The sequence below is a fragment of the Rhinoraja longicauda genome, chromosome 19, assembly GCF_053455715.1.
Source record: "Rhinoraja longicauda isolate Sanriku21f chromosome 19, sRhiLon1.1, whole genome shotgun sequence".
In the NCBI taxonomy this organism is placed as follows: Eukaryota; Metazoa; Chordata; class Chondrichthyes; order Rajiformes; family Arhynchobatidae; genus Rhinoraja; species Rhinoraja longicauda.
The window spans coordinates 3,786,507-3,800,116 of record NC_135971.1 but is presented as its reverse complement, the minus strand read 5'-3'; the positions used below and the strand labels follow the sequence as shown (position 1 = coordinate 3,800,116).

At 47.7% G+C, this 13,610-nt stretch overlaps 1 protein-coding gene across 1 annotated transcript in view; it reads left to right on the top strand.

Moving 5' to 3' along the window:
* The window catches only part of LOC144602585 (E3 ubiquitin-protein ligase TRIM39-like), a 43,098-nt gene extending 29,743 nt beyond the window's left edge, over positions 1-13,355 (top strand). Inside the window, exons 10-13 of the mRNA XM_078415713.1 lie at positions 2,158-2,180; positions 2,273-2,391; positions 9,305-9,489; positions 13,290-13,355. Of these exons, the coding sequence (XP_078271839.1) occupies positions 2,158-2,180; positions 2,273-2,391; positions 9,305-9,489; positions 13,290-13,355 (393 nt within the window). The remainder of the gene's footprint in view (positions 1-2,157; positions 2,181-2,272; positions 2,392-9,304; positions 9,490-13,289) is intronic.
* The last annotated feature ends 255 nt before the right edge of the window (positions 13,356-13,610 follow it).

The following is a 13,610-nucleotide window of genomic DNA, read 5'->3' as shown; positions in this document are numbered from 1 at the left end:
ATAATGATATTGAAACTAATGGCATTATGATCACTAGACCCAAAGTGCTCCTCAACACATACCTCCGTCACCTGACCCATCTCATTTCCTAACAGGAGGTCCAACACTGCCCCTTCTCTGGTAGGCACCTCTACGTATTGCTGCAAAAAACTATCCTGCACACATTTTACAAACTCCAAACCATCCAGCCCTTTAACAGAATGTGATTCCCAGTCTATATACGGAAAATTGAAATCACCCACAATCACCACTCTGTGCTTACTACTAATATCTGCTATCTCCTTACATATTTGCTCTTCCAATTCTCGTTCCCTATTTGGCGGTCTATAATACACCCCTATAAGTGTTGCTAAACCTTTCTCATTTCTGAGTTCCACCCAAACAGCCTCCTTAATCGAGCCTTCTAGTCTGTCCTGCCAAAGCACTGCTGTGATATCCTCCCTGACAAGCAATGCAACACCCCCACCTCTTGCCCCTCCGATTCTATCACATCTGAAACAATGAAATCCTGGAATATTTAATTGCCAATCGCAACCCTCCTGCAACCATGTTTCACTGATCGCCACAACATCATACTTCCAGATGTCAATCCAGGCTCTAAGCTCATCTACCTTTCTTACAATGCTCCTAGCATTAAAATATACACATTTAAGGGACCCATCATTTCTTATTCTCAGTTTATTTCTTTTCCCTTCTTTCTCTCCTACATATTGGGTCTGAGTGTTTCCCTTTTCTGCCTCCTGCCTCACACACTGCCTATTAGCTATCTGTGTTTGAGTCCCTCCCCCCAACCGTACTGGTTTAAAGTCTCCGCAGTTATTTTAGCAAATCTCCCCGCCAGGATATTGGTTCCCCTCGGGTTCAGATGCAACCCGTTCTTTTTGTACAGGTCATACTTCCCCCAGAAGAGGTCCCAATGATCCAGAAACTTGAAACCCTGCTCCCTGCACCAGTTCCTCAGCCACGTATTTATCCTCCACCTCACTCCATTCCTATTCTCACTATCGCGTGGCACAGGCAGTAAGCCTGAGATTATTACTTTGGAAGTCCTTTTTTTTAACTCACTTCCTAGCCCCCTGAATTCTCTTTTCAGGACCTCTTCCCTTATCCTACCTATATTGTTGGTACCTATATGTACCACGACCTTTGGCTCCTCTCCCTCCCCTTTCAGGATATCCTGGACACGCTCAGACACATCCCGGACACCGGCACCAGGGAGGCAAACCACCATCCGGGTCTCCCGACTGCGTCCACAGAAACGCCTATCTGACCCCCTCACTATAGAGTCCCCTATTACTACTGCTCTCCTCTTCCTTTCCCTACCCTTCTGAGCAACAGGGCCGGACTCCTTGCCAGAGGCCCGGGCACCGTCGTTGCCCCCAGGTAGGCTGTCCCCCCCAACAGTACTTAAACAGGAGTACTTATTTCCAAGGGGTACAGCCACAGGGGTACTCCCTAGTCCCTGCCTCTGTTCCTTGCCCCCCCTAACAGTGACCCACTTGTCTACCTTCCGTGGTCTAGGAGTGACCACCTCCCTGTAACTCCTATCTATAACCTCCTCACTCTCCCTGATCAGACGGAGGTCATCAATCTGCCGCTCCAGGTTCCTAATACGGTCCCTTAGGAGCCCCATCTCGTCACACCTGGCGCAGATGTGGATGTCTGGAAGACTATCAGACTCCCAGATTCCCCACATCTGACACCCAGAACAAAAAACTGCCCTGGCAGTTATACTCTCCAAACAAAGCCCCGCGCTCGGTTACTAAACCTACCGCCCGGCCGCTACTCCAACTGCTCCAACCGCCCACCCAAAAGAACTGAGTGATCTCCTGGGAGAGGCGAAAAACCGGATAAAAAACCCAGGCCAATTTGGGAAAAAATCCGGGAAATTCCTCTCCGACCCCAAGCTAGGCGATCGAAACTAGTCCGGGAGATCACACAGGTCTTACTCCTTACTATCCCCACACAATCCCCACACACTACTTCCCAAGCAACACAGCTTGGTGCTGCTTGCTGCTGCTTGCTACTGCTGCTACTGCTGCTTGCTGCTGCTGCTACTGCTGATTGCTGCTGCTGCTGCTGCAATAATCTGGGTGAAATTCGTGCTCTCAGTAGTTCCTTCTCGGTCAATACAGTCTTGTGTTTTATTTATTTCAGGAGGAAGCTGTTTGCAAGCGAAGGTAGGGCATGTTCTTCACTGAAACTCCGCATGTAACATATTTCCTCATAAACATCAATGCACAATTTGTAATCAGCTATTTAATATTTGCAGGATTAGTGATGAGGTGAAATCATTGTCAGTGACAGATGGTGCCATAACGGCCGAAAAATTCAACCACCTCTTTTTGTTGAAGGCAGAGTTGATAGAAACGTTTGATTCCTTTAAGCAAGGTAAAACATATGGACTTATTTCACTTGGTTTGTGGGAAACATTGATGTTTTCATGTGATGCAAAGATTGGCCAGGATAAAGCACTGAATGGTAATTGGAGTTTCATTCCTGCACCAACCCACTGACTGAGAAGCCTCACGCACACATGGTCAGCTGGAGATGTTAGATCCTGGAACACAGGTAACACAGGAGCACAATAGACAATAGACAATAGGTGCAGGAGGAGGCCATTTGGCCCTTCGAGCGAGCATTGCCATTCAATTACCCCATCAAGTACCCCGTCCCTGCCTTCTCCCCTGACTCCGCTATCCGTAAGAGCTCTATCTAGCTCACTCTTGAATCCATTCAGAGACTTGGCCTCCACTGCCTTCTGAGGCAGAGAATCCCACAGATTCACAACTCTTTGACTGAAAAGGTTTTTCCTCATCTCATTTCTAAATGGCCTACCCCTTATTCTTAAACTGTGGCCCCTTGTTCTGGACTCCCCCAACATTGGGAACATGTTTCCTGCCTCTAACGTGTCCAACCCCTTAATAATCTTGTACGTTTCGATACGATCCCCTCTCATCCTTCTAAATTCCAGTGTATACAAGCCTAGTCGCTCCAGTCTTTCAACATATGACAGTCCCGCCATTCCGGGAATTAACCTAGTAAACCTACGCTGCACGCCCTCAATGGCAAGAATATCCTTCCTCAAATTTGGAGACCAAAACTGCACACAGTACTCGAGGTGCGGTCTCACTAGGGCCCTGTACAACTGCAGAAGGTCCTCTTTTCTCCTATACTCATCTCCCCTTGTTATGAAGACCAACATTCCATTGGCTTTCTTCACTGCCTGCTGTACCTGCATGCTTCTTTTCAGTGAATGATGCACTAGGACACCCAGATCTCGTTGTACGTCCCCTTTTTCGAACATGACACCATTCAGATAAAACTCTGCCTTCCTATTCTCACACTTATCCACATTAAACTGCATCTGCCATGCATCCGCCCATTCACACAACCTGTCCAAGTCACCCTGCAACCTCTTAGCATCTTCCTGACAGTTCACACTACCACCCAGCTTTGTATCATCTGGAAATTTGCTAATAGTATTTTTAATCCCTTCATCCAAGTCATTAATGTATATTGTAATTAGATGCAGTCCCAGCACCAAGCCTTGCGGTATCCCACTAGTTACTGCCTGCCATTCTGAAAGGGACCCATTTATCCCCACTCTTTGCTTTCTTTCTGTCAACCAATTTTCTATCCATGTCAGTACCCGACCTCCAATACCATGTGCTCTAATTTTGCCCACTAATCTCCTATGTGGAACGTTGTCGAAGGCTTTCTGAAGGTCAAGGTACACCACATCCACCGGCTCTCCCCTGTCAATTTTCCTAGTTACATCCTCAAAGAATTCCAGAAGATTAGTCAAGCATGATTTCCCCTTCGTAAATTCATGGTGACTCGGAACGATCCTGTTACTGCTATCCAATTTTGTATTTTATAATTTACTCCAGCATCTTCCCCACCACTGATGTAAGACGAACTGGTCTATAATTATCTGTTTTCTATCTCCCTCCTTTCTTAACATTTGGACAACATTAGCTACCCTCCAATCCACAGGAACTGATGCTGAATCCATAGAACATTGGAAAATGATCACCAATGCGTCTACAATTTCTAGCGACACCTCCTTAAGTACTGTGGGATGCAGACCATCAGGCCCTGGGGATTTATCAGCCTTCAGTCTCATCAGTCTACCCAACACCATTTCCGGCCTAATGTGGATTTCCTTCAGTTCCTCTGTCACCCTAGGATCTCTTGCCACTAGAACATCTGGGAGATTGCTTGTATCTTCCTGAGTGAATGCAGATCCAAAGTATCGGTTCAACTCGTCTGCCATTTCCTTGTTCCCCATAATAAATTCCCCTGCTTCTGTCTACAAAGGACCCACATTTGCCTTGACTATTTGTTTTCCTCTTTACATACCTAAAAAGCTTTTACTATCCTCCTTTATATTATTGGCTAGTTTACTTTCCTTCCTCATCTTTTCTCCCCGTAATGCCTTCTTTGTCATCTTCTGTTGCTCTTTAAAAGAGTCCCAATCCTCTGGCTTCCCACTCTTCTTTGCATGGTTGTACTTCTTCTCTTTTATTTTTATGCTGTCCTTGACTTCCCTTGTCAGCCACGGGTGCCTCTTACTCCCCTTAGAATCTTTCCTCCTCTTTGGGATGAATTGATCCTGCAACTTCTGCATTATTCCCAGGAATACCTGCCATTGCTGTTCCACCATCTTCCCTGCTAGGGCCTCCTTCCAGTCAATTCTGGCCAGCTCCTGCCTCATGCCTCTGTAATCCCCTTTGCTATACTATAATACTGACACTTCCGATTTTCCCTTCTCCCTCTCAATTTGTAGAGTAAAACTTATCATATTGTGATCACTGCCTCCTAATGGCTCTTTTACCTCGAGTCCCCTTATCAGATCAGGTTCATTACACAACACTAAATCCAGAATTGCCTTCTCCCGAGTAGGCTCCAGTACAAGCTGTTCTAAGAATCCATCTTGGAGACACTCCACAAACTCTCTTTCCTGGGGTCCATTACCAACCTGATTTTCCCAGTCTACCTGCATGTTAAAATCTCCCATAACCACCGTAGCATTACATTTACAACATGCCAATTTTAGCTCCTGATTCAACATGCACCCTATGTCGAGGCTACTGTTTGGGGGCCTGTAGATAACTCCCATTAGGGTCTTTTTACCCTTACAATTCCTCATTTCTATCCATACTTGCAAGGGAGTGAATATCATTCCTCACCAACAGACCGACCCCACCCCCTCTGCCCACCTGTCTGTCTTTTCTATATGTTGTGTACCCCTGAATATTCAGTTCCCAGCCCTGGTCCTCTTGTAGCCATGTCTCAGTGATTCCCACAACATCATACTTGCCAATGTCTAACTGCGCCTCAAGCTCATCCACTTTATTTTTTATACTTCGCGCATTTAAATACAACACTTTAATTTCGGTATTCACCTCCTCTCTCACACCGGTCACAATTGGCCCTGACCATACTATCTTATCCCTTCTCGAACTTCCCTTCCCATTCATTCGAGATTCCTTTGCAATTTCTCCTCTATTCGCTTCCCCGTTAACTCCATCTTCATATTCCCAGTTTGTCAACCCCTCCCCCCCCACTACTTAGTTTAAAGCCACACTTGTAGCACTAGCAAACCTACCTGCCAGAATGTTGGTCCCCTGTTGTTAAGGGGTAACCAGTCCCTTTTGTACACCCCTACCCCAGAAGAGATCCCAGTGGTCTAGAAATCTAAATCCCTGCTCCCTGCACCAGCCGCTCAGCCATACATTCATATCCCCGATCTCTCTGTTCCTGCCCTCACCAGCACGAGGTACAGGTAGGAGTCCAGAGACAACCACCTTTGACGTCCTACTTCTCCGTCTTCTTCCTAACTCTCTAAACTCACGTTGCAGTATCTCCTTCCTCCTCCTCCTGACGTCGTTCGTGCCCACGTGCACAACTATGTCCTGTTGATCACCTTCCCTCGCTAGGATGTTCTGAAGCCGCTCCGTGATGTCTTGAACCCTGGCACCAGGGAGGCAACAGACCACCCTCGAGTCCCGCCATCCGCCAAAGAATCTACTGCCCGTACCTCGGTAGTCAGGAAATTGGAAGTAACGGAATTAAATTATAATGAACAACGAATGAGCAGTATTGTCATGGGGATAGGCGGGCGTCCTGTGGAGATCTGTGCCATGGGCCCTGCCTAACCTGTAAGTGACTATCGTTGACTCTGGTTGACTCAGGTCTGCCCCCTGTTGGACCCTTGAGCCGCAAAGACTTTCTCAAATCCCATACTGATGCATTGTAAGAACGAGACCGGATAGATCTCGGCCCAAGATCGAGTCTCGGAAAAGCACGCACAGTTTCATCGGCCTGACATAGATACCCTTAAACACATTCACAAGGAAAAACTCCTGTTCGTGGGCACAACCTCCTCAATCTACGTTCCCACTGTAAACTGGAATTGATAATCTTTAGACACCGTGAATATATTTACCTGAGTAACCCACAGACTCTGTAGTAACATACGCTAAGAGTCAGGAAATTATGTTTCAGCTTTGCAGGACTTAGGCATAATTTGGAGTATTTTGTGCAGTTCTGGTCGTCCCTTTGCAGGAAGAAAGTGGATGCCTTGGGAAATGTGCAGAAGAGGTTTACCAGAATGCTGCCTGGATTAGAGGGCATTAGCTATTGGGAGAGGTCGGATACATTTGCTTGTTTTTTGTGGACTGTCAAAGGCTGAAGGGAAACTGATAGAATTATTTTAAATTATGAGAAGGTGTAAATCGTAGAGGGCATATGTTCAAGGAAACAGAATGAAAATTTAACGGAGGATTGTAAGGCTTTTTAAAAGTACACCTAACTTCTAAGAATATGCTTCCAGGGGGCACTGCAGTAGCAGCGATCACACCGATGTTTGAGAGGTATTTACACAGCCAATACAGGGTACGTGGGATAGGCACGGGCAAGGAAAAGAGGAAAACGGGCCATGTGCAACCAAATGGGATTAGTTTATGTTCATAGGCATCATGGATGGCGCTGATATGCTGGGCCAAAGGGCGTGTACCTGTTCTGTATGTTTCTATTGGGGAAGGATATTCATGCTATTGAGGGCGTGCGGCATAGGTTTACTAGGTTAATTCCCGGAATGGCAGGACTGTCGTATGTTGAAAGACTGGAGTGCCTAGGCTTGTATACACTGGAATTTAGAAGGATGAGAGGGGATCTTATCGAAACATATAAGATTATTAAAGGGTTGGACACGTTAGAGGCAGGAAACATGTTCCCAATTTTGGGGGAGTCCAGATCAAGGGGCCACAGTTTAAGAATAAGGGGTAGGCCATTTAGAACGGAGATGAGGAAAAACATTTTCAGTCGGAGAGTTGTAAATCTGTGGAGTTTTCTGCCTCAGAATTCAGTGGAGGCCAATTCTCTGAATGCATTCAAGAGAGAGCTAGATAGAGCTCTTAAGGATAGCGGAGTCAGGGGGTATGGGGAGAAGGCAGGAGCGGGGTACCGATTGAGAATGATCAGCCATGATCATATTGAATGGTGGTGGTAGCTCGAAGGGCCGAATGGCCTACTCGTGTGTCTATTGTCTATTGTCTATGTTCTACATTAGAGAGAAAGTGAGGAGATCTCAGTGAAACACAAAGTTCTACTCGACTTAACAGGCAGCATGATGGGAGGATCTTTCCCTTTCCTGAGGTGTCCAGAACAGAGGTTATCGTCTCAGAATAGGCAGTAGGTTATATAGGATAGAGATAAGAAGATAGTTCTGCACTCAGAGGAAGGTAGACCTTTGGGATTCTCCGTATCGGATGGCAGTGAAGGCTCAGTGATTCACTTCATTCAGTCCCAGTCTACTGCAGGGAAATGGACCCTTCGACCCACTATCTCTATTCCGATCATTTTGCACATCTACATCAATCCCATTGGTTCACAACACGTCAACGCCCTTATATACCTCGCGTGTACAACTGTCTGTCTAAATGACTCTTGAAGTTAGTGACTCCACCTCCTCCAATGGGAGCATTTTCCAGGTATCAACTACTCTCTGTGCAAGAGATTTATCCCTAACATCTATATACTAAAACTCTCGCCTGTTTGTTTGTTTGTTCCTGAACTACAGCCAAAACACTTCATGATAGCACAACAATTTTATGCCCAGCTTACTCACCGTCGTCCCTTTGGTGCTAATGGAAGGAGTTTCATTGAAATCAGTGTTATATTTTTAAAGTTATTCACATTTTAAAGTTTAAATCTATCTCCTAGGGAGGGAGGGAGGGTGGAGGAGGGAGGATAAGGGGGGTTCAAGGGGATGGAGTAGGATTGAGGGGAAGCTGGAAGGGGAGGTTGTGTGGAAGGAGTGGGGTGGGGGATGGAGGTTTAGAGGAGGGGAGCGGGTAGGGTGAGGGGGAGGGGGGAGGGTGGAAGGAGAGGGTGCTGCACCAGTGCAGTAGAGGTTTGGGCCCACTTGGTCTAGTCTTCTTTAAACTCCATCCTCTCACTTTAAACCAATAACCTTGTTTTTGGTACCATTAAGATGGGGAACTGAATCTGACTAACTACCCCCTCTCTGTGTCTCGTAAACTTGTAAACTTCTCCTAGGTCTCCAAATCAGCATTATTCAAGTCCTTCAATGGAGGCAACTTCCCAGTGAATCTCCTTTGGACTCTCTCCAGCACAGTCACATCTTTCCTCATTTTTAATAACCTCCAGTAAACATTTAACTCCTCAACTGCCCCGCCAATATAGCCCCCATTTTCACCACCATAAGCAAAATCACTCAATATCACGCCCGCACACCCATCCGCCCACCATTTCTCCTATCTCCTCTCTCCCAATTGCATCTGCTTGCCCACGACATATCAGCATGGAGGCAACCAATGGAGGCAACTTCCCGGTGAATCTCCTTTGCACTCTCTCCAGCACAGTCACATCTTTCCCCCTGTATCACCAAAATATAACGACCTCATTTTTAATTACCTCCAGTAGACATTTAACTCCTCAACTGTCCCGCCAATCAAGCCTCCATTTTCACTCAGTATCACGCCGGCACACCCATCTGCCCACAATTTCTCCTACCTCCTCTCTCCCAATTGCATCTGCTTGCCCACGACATACCACAACTCTCGCCTCTACCTCGGGAAAAAAGATCCGGGAAGGATTTCTGTTGTCCATCTTACGTGGTAGGGGGAGGGGGAAAGAAAACTCCGGGCAAGGTTTCAGTTGTCCGCCCGCCTGTGCCTGAGGCCGAGCGGCCTCTCCCCCGGTCCCGGGGCCGCGCTGCCCGAGTCTCCCCCCGACCCCCGGGGACTCTCTGATTCTCTGCTTCTCCCCCCAGTCTCCGTCACCCTGGATGTGGAAACAGCGCATGCGCAGCTCGAGGTGTCTGAGGATCGGAAGAGGGTGAGAGGGACCGGGACCCGGAGGAGTCTCCCTGGCACCGGGAAGAGGTTTACAGGCAGTGTGTGTGTGCTGGGATCGGAGGGATTCACATCGGGGAGACATTACTGGGAGGTGGAGGTGGTGGGGAGTCGGGGCTGGAGTCTAGGAGTCGCCGCAGAGTCTGTGGAGAGGAAGGGAAAGCTCACACCGACCCCGGAGACTGGAGTCTGGAGCATCTGGCGGGGGGATGACGCGTTTGTTGCAGTCACCTCCCCTTCATCCCGTCTCCCCGCCCGTCCCATCCCCGGGAGGGTGGGAGTTTATCTCAGTTACGAGTCCGGGACAGTTTCATTTTACGACGCGGACACCAAGTCCCATCTCCACTCCTTCACTGGTAATAAATTCACGGAGAAACTTTATCCTTTCTTCGCGCTCTGGGATGAAAACCACTGGCTGAGAATCTGCTCCGGTTCCGCTCCGTGTCAGTAATTAACAAATTCTATCAATCCTTCACCAGCACCGGGAATATAGTTAAATCACCTCGGTTCTTTTAGATGTTAAACAAGTCTGTTCCGGGAATCAATGACCATAAAATTCCTAGACTGCCGCCTGTGATGATAATAATAATAATAATAATGATAATAAATAAATTCATTTAATTGTCCCACACCGTGGAAATTTACAGTGTTACAGCAGCAAAGTGGATAACAGGAGACATTCATTATAAATAAAAATAAAGACGTATAAATTGTGATCAGTTTACTGTGTATTCCTTAACTGTTGACTGGTCTGGTGGGAGCAGTGCTGTTTGTGCAGTCTCACAGCAGCGGGAAGGAAGGACCTCCGATATCTCTCCTTCACTTAAATATACCTGGACTATCTCCGACATCTCCCTCCTGTTTCTGGAGCTCACCATCTCCATCACAGGAGACAGACTAGTGACTGACATTTACTATATACCCACCGACTCGCACAGCTATCTGGACTACATTTCTTCCCACCCGGTCCCCTGCAAAAAGTTTATCCCCTACTCCCAATTCCTCCGTCTACGCGGCATCTATGCCCGGGATGAGGTGTTTCACACTAGGGCATCAGAGATGTCCTCGTTCTTCAGGAAACGGGGCTTCCCCTCCTCCACTATCGATGAGGCTTTCACTAGGGTCTCTTCTACATCCCGCAGCTCCGCTCTTGCTCCCCCTCCCCCCACTCGCAACAAGGACAGAATCCCCCTCGTTCTCACCTTCCACCCCACCAGCCAGCGGATCCAACATATCATCCACCAACATTTCCGTCACCTACAATGGGACCCCACCACTGGCCATATCTTCCCATCCCCTCCCCTCTCTGCGTTCCGCAGAGACCGTTCCCTCCATAACTCCCTGGTCCACTCGTCCCTTCCTACCCAAACCACCCCAACCCCAGGCACTTTCCCCTGCAACCGCACGAGATGCAACACCTGTCCCTTTACCTCCCCCCTCAACTCCATCCTAGGACCCAAACAGTCTTTCCAGGTGAGACAAAGGTTCACCTGCACCTCCTCCAACCTCATCTATTGCATCCGCTGCTCTAGATGTCAACTTATTTACATCGGCGAAATCAAGCGCAGGCTTGGCGATCGCTTCGCTGAACACCTGCGCTTGGTCCGCATTGACAAAACTGATCTCCCGGTGGCCGAGCACTTCAACTCCCCCTCCCATTCCCAGTCTGACCTTTCTGTCATGGGCCTCCTCCAGTGCCATAGTGGGGCCCACCGGAAATTGGACGAACAGCACCTCATATTTCGCCTTGGCAGTTTGCAGCCCAGTGGTATGAACGTCGACTTATAACCATATAACCATAATAACAACTACAGCACGGAAACAGGCCCGTTCGGCCCTACCAGTCCATGCTGACCACTCTCTCTGACCTAGTCTCATCTACCTGCTCTCAGACTATAACCCTCTAATCCCCTCTTATCCATATACCTATCCAATTTACTCTTAAATAATAAAATCGAGCCTGCCTCCACCACTTCCACCGGAAGCCCATTCCATACAGCTACCACCCTCTGAGTAAAGAAGTTACCCCTCATGTTACCCCTAAACTTTTGTCCCTCAATTCTGAAGCTATGTCCCCTTGTTGGAATCTTCCCCACTCTCAAAGGGAAAAGCCTACCCACGTCAACTCTGTCCGTCCCTCTTAAAATTTTAAAAACCTCTATCAAGTCCCCCCCTCAACCTTCTACGCTCCAAAGAATAAAGGCCCAACCTGTTCAACCTCTCTCTGTAGCTTGAGTGCTGAAACCCAGGCAACATTCTAGTAAATCTCCTCTGTACCCTCTCCATTTTGTCGACATCCTTCCTATAATTTGGCCACCAGAACTGCACACCATACTCCAGATTCGGCATCACCAATGCCCTGTACAATTTTAACATTACATCTCCAACTTTAGATAGTCCCTCTGTCCCTCACTTCCCCTCCCCCTTCCCAGATCTCCCTCTATCTTCCTGTCTCCACCTATATCCTTCATTTGTCCCACCCCCCTGACATCAGTCTGAAGAAGGGTCTCGACCTGAAACGTCACCCATTCCTTCTCTCCCGAGATGCTGCCTGACCTGCTGAGTTACTCCAGTATTTTGTGAAAAAATCGATTTGTACCAGCATCTGCAGTTATTTTCTTATATTATCTTGCAATACAATACAATATATCTTTACAGTCATTGTACAGGGGTACAACGAGATTGGGAATGCGTCTCTCATACGATGAAATAATTTAATTAATTTAAACAACAACCGCCCAACGAGACAAATTGTAACAGTTTTAAAACAGAATAAAGTGCAAGTAGATCTGTGCCGGTTCACTGTGCGATGTGACCATCCGGCTTAGCAGGGCCGGTTCATAGCAGCTCTGGCCCTGGGGATGAAGCTGTTCCTGAGTCTGGAGGTGCGGGCGTAGAAGGCCTTGTATCGTCTGCCCGATGGTAGAAGTTCGAACAGACTTTTGCAGGGGTGTGAAGAGTCTTTGTGGATGCTGGTGGCTTTTCTGAGGCATCGTATGTTGTAGATGCCCTCCAAGGCTGGTAGCTGTGTTCCGATGGTCCTCTGAGCACCATGGACTACTCGCTGAAGAGCTTTCCTTTCTGCCTCCGTGCAGCTGAGGTACCACACAGGGATGCCATGTGTTAGGATGCTCTCTATGGTGCAGCGGTAGAATGTCGTCAGCAGCTGTTGGGGTAGACCAGACGTCCTCAGTGTTCTTAGGTAAAGACTGCACATGATTACAATCGAGCAATTCACAGTGCACACGTAAACGATAAAGGGAATAACGTTTAGTGGAAGATAAAGTCCAGTAAAGTCCGATTAAAGATAGTCCGAGGGTCTCCAAAGAGGCAAATGGTCGTTCAGGGCCGCTTTCCAGTTGGTGAGAGGCTGGTTCAGTTGCAGATGAACATGATAATGGAATAACCATTTAGTCCAAGTTAAAGCCAACAAAGTCCGATCAAGTGTAGGAAATAAAAACTGCAGATGCTGTTTTAAATCGAATGTAAACACAAAATGCTAGAGTAACTCAGCGGGTCAGGCAGCATCTCGGGAGAGAAGGAATGGGTGACGTTTCGGGTCGAGACCCTTCTTCAGATTGGATCAAGTCCGATCAAGGATCGTCCGAGCGTCACCAATGAGATAGGGCAGTAGTTCAGCGCGGCTTTCGATCTGAAAGGATAATTAACGCTAATATCAAAAGCATTTATTATCCCAAGTTAAAGAGGAAATCGGAGCTCGGTGTCTTTGTAGTCACAAGAGACTGCAGATGCTGGAATCTTCAACAAAAGACAAAGTGCTGGAGTAACTCAGTGAGTCGGACAGCGTCTGTAGAGGGAACTGGACAGACGAGGTTTCAGATTGGGACCCTTCTTCAGCTTGTCCGCCTCCTTGTTTCTTTCGCCTTTTCCTCGTCCTCTTAGATTGCGTTCTTGTCACCGGCGCTGCTCTCCGGACGGTGTCCAAATCTGCTCATTCTCTCGACCTAAGCCTCCAACCACGACCCCTCCCCCTCACCCCCTCACCCCGCTACGCCCCGGTAACTGTCCAACAACCAATAAGAAAGGCAATGGGATGTTGCCTTCATTACGAAAGGATTTGAGTTGAGCAAGGAGGTCCTACTGCAGTTGTACAGGGCCCTGGCGAGACCACACCTGGAGGAGTATTGTGTGCAAGTTTGTTCTCCTAATTTGAGGAAGGACATTATTGCTATTGCCAGAGTGCAGCGTAGGTTCACCAGGTTA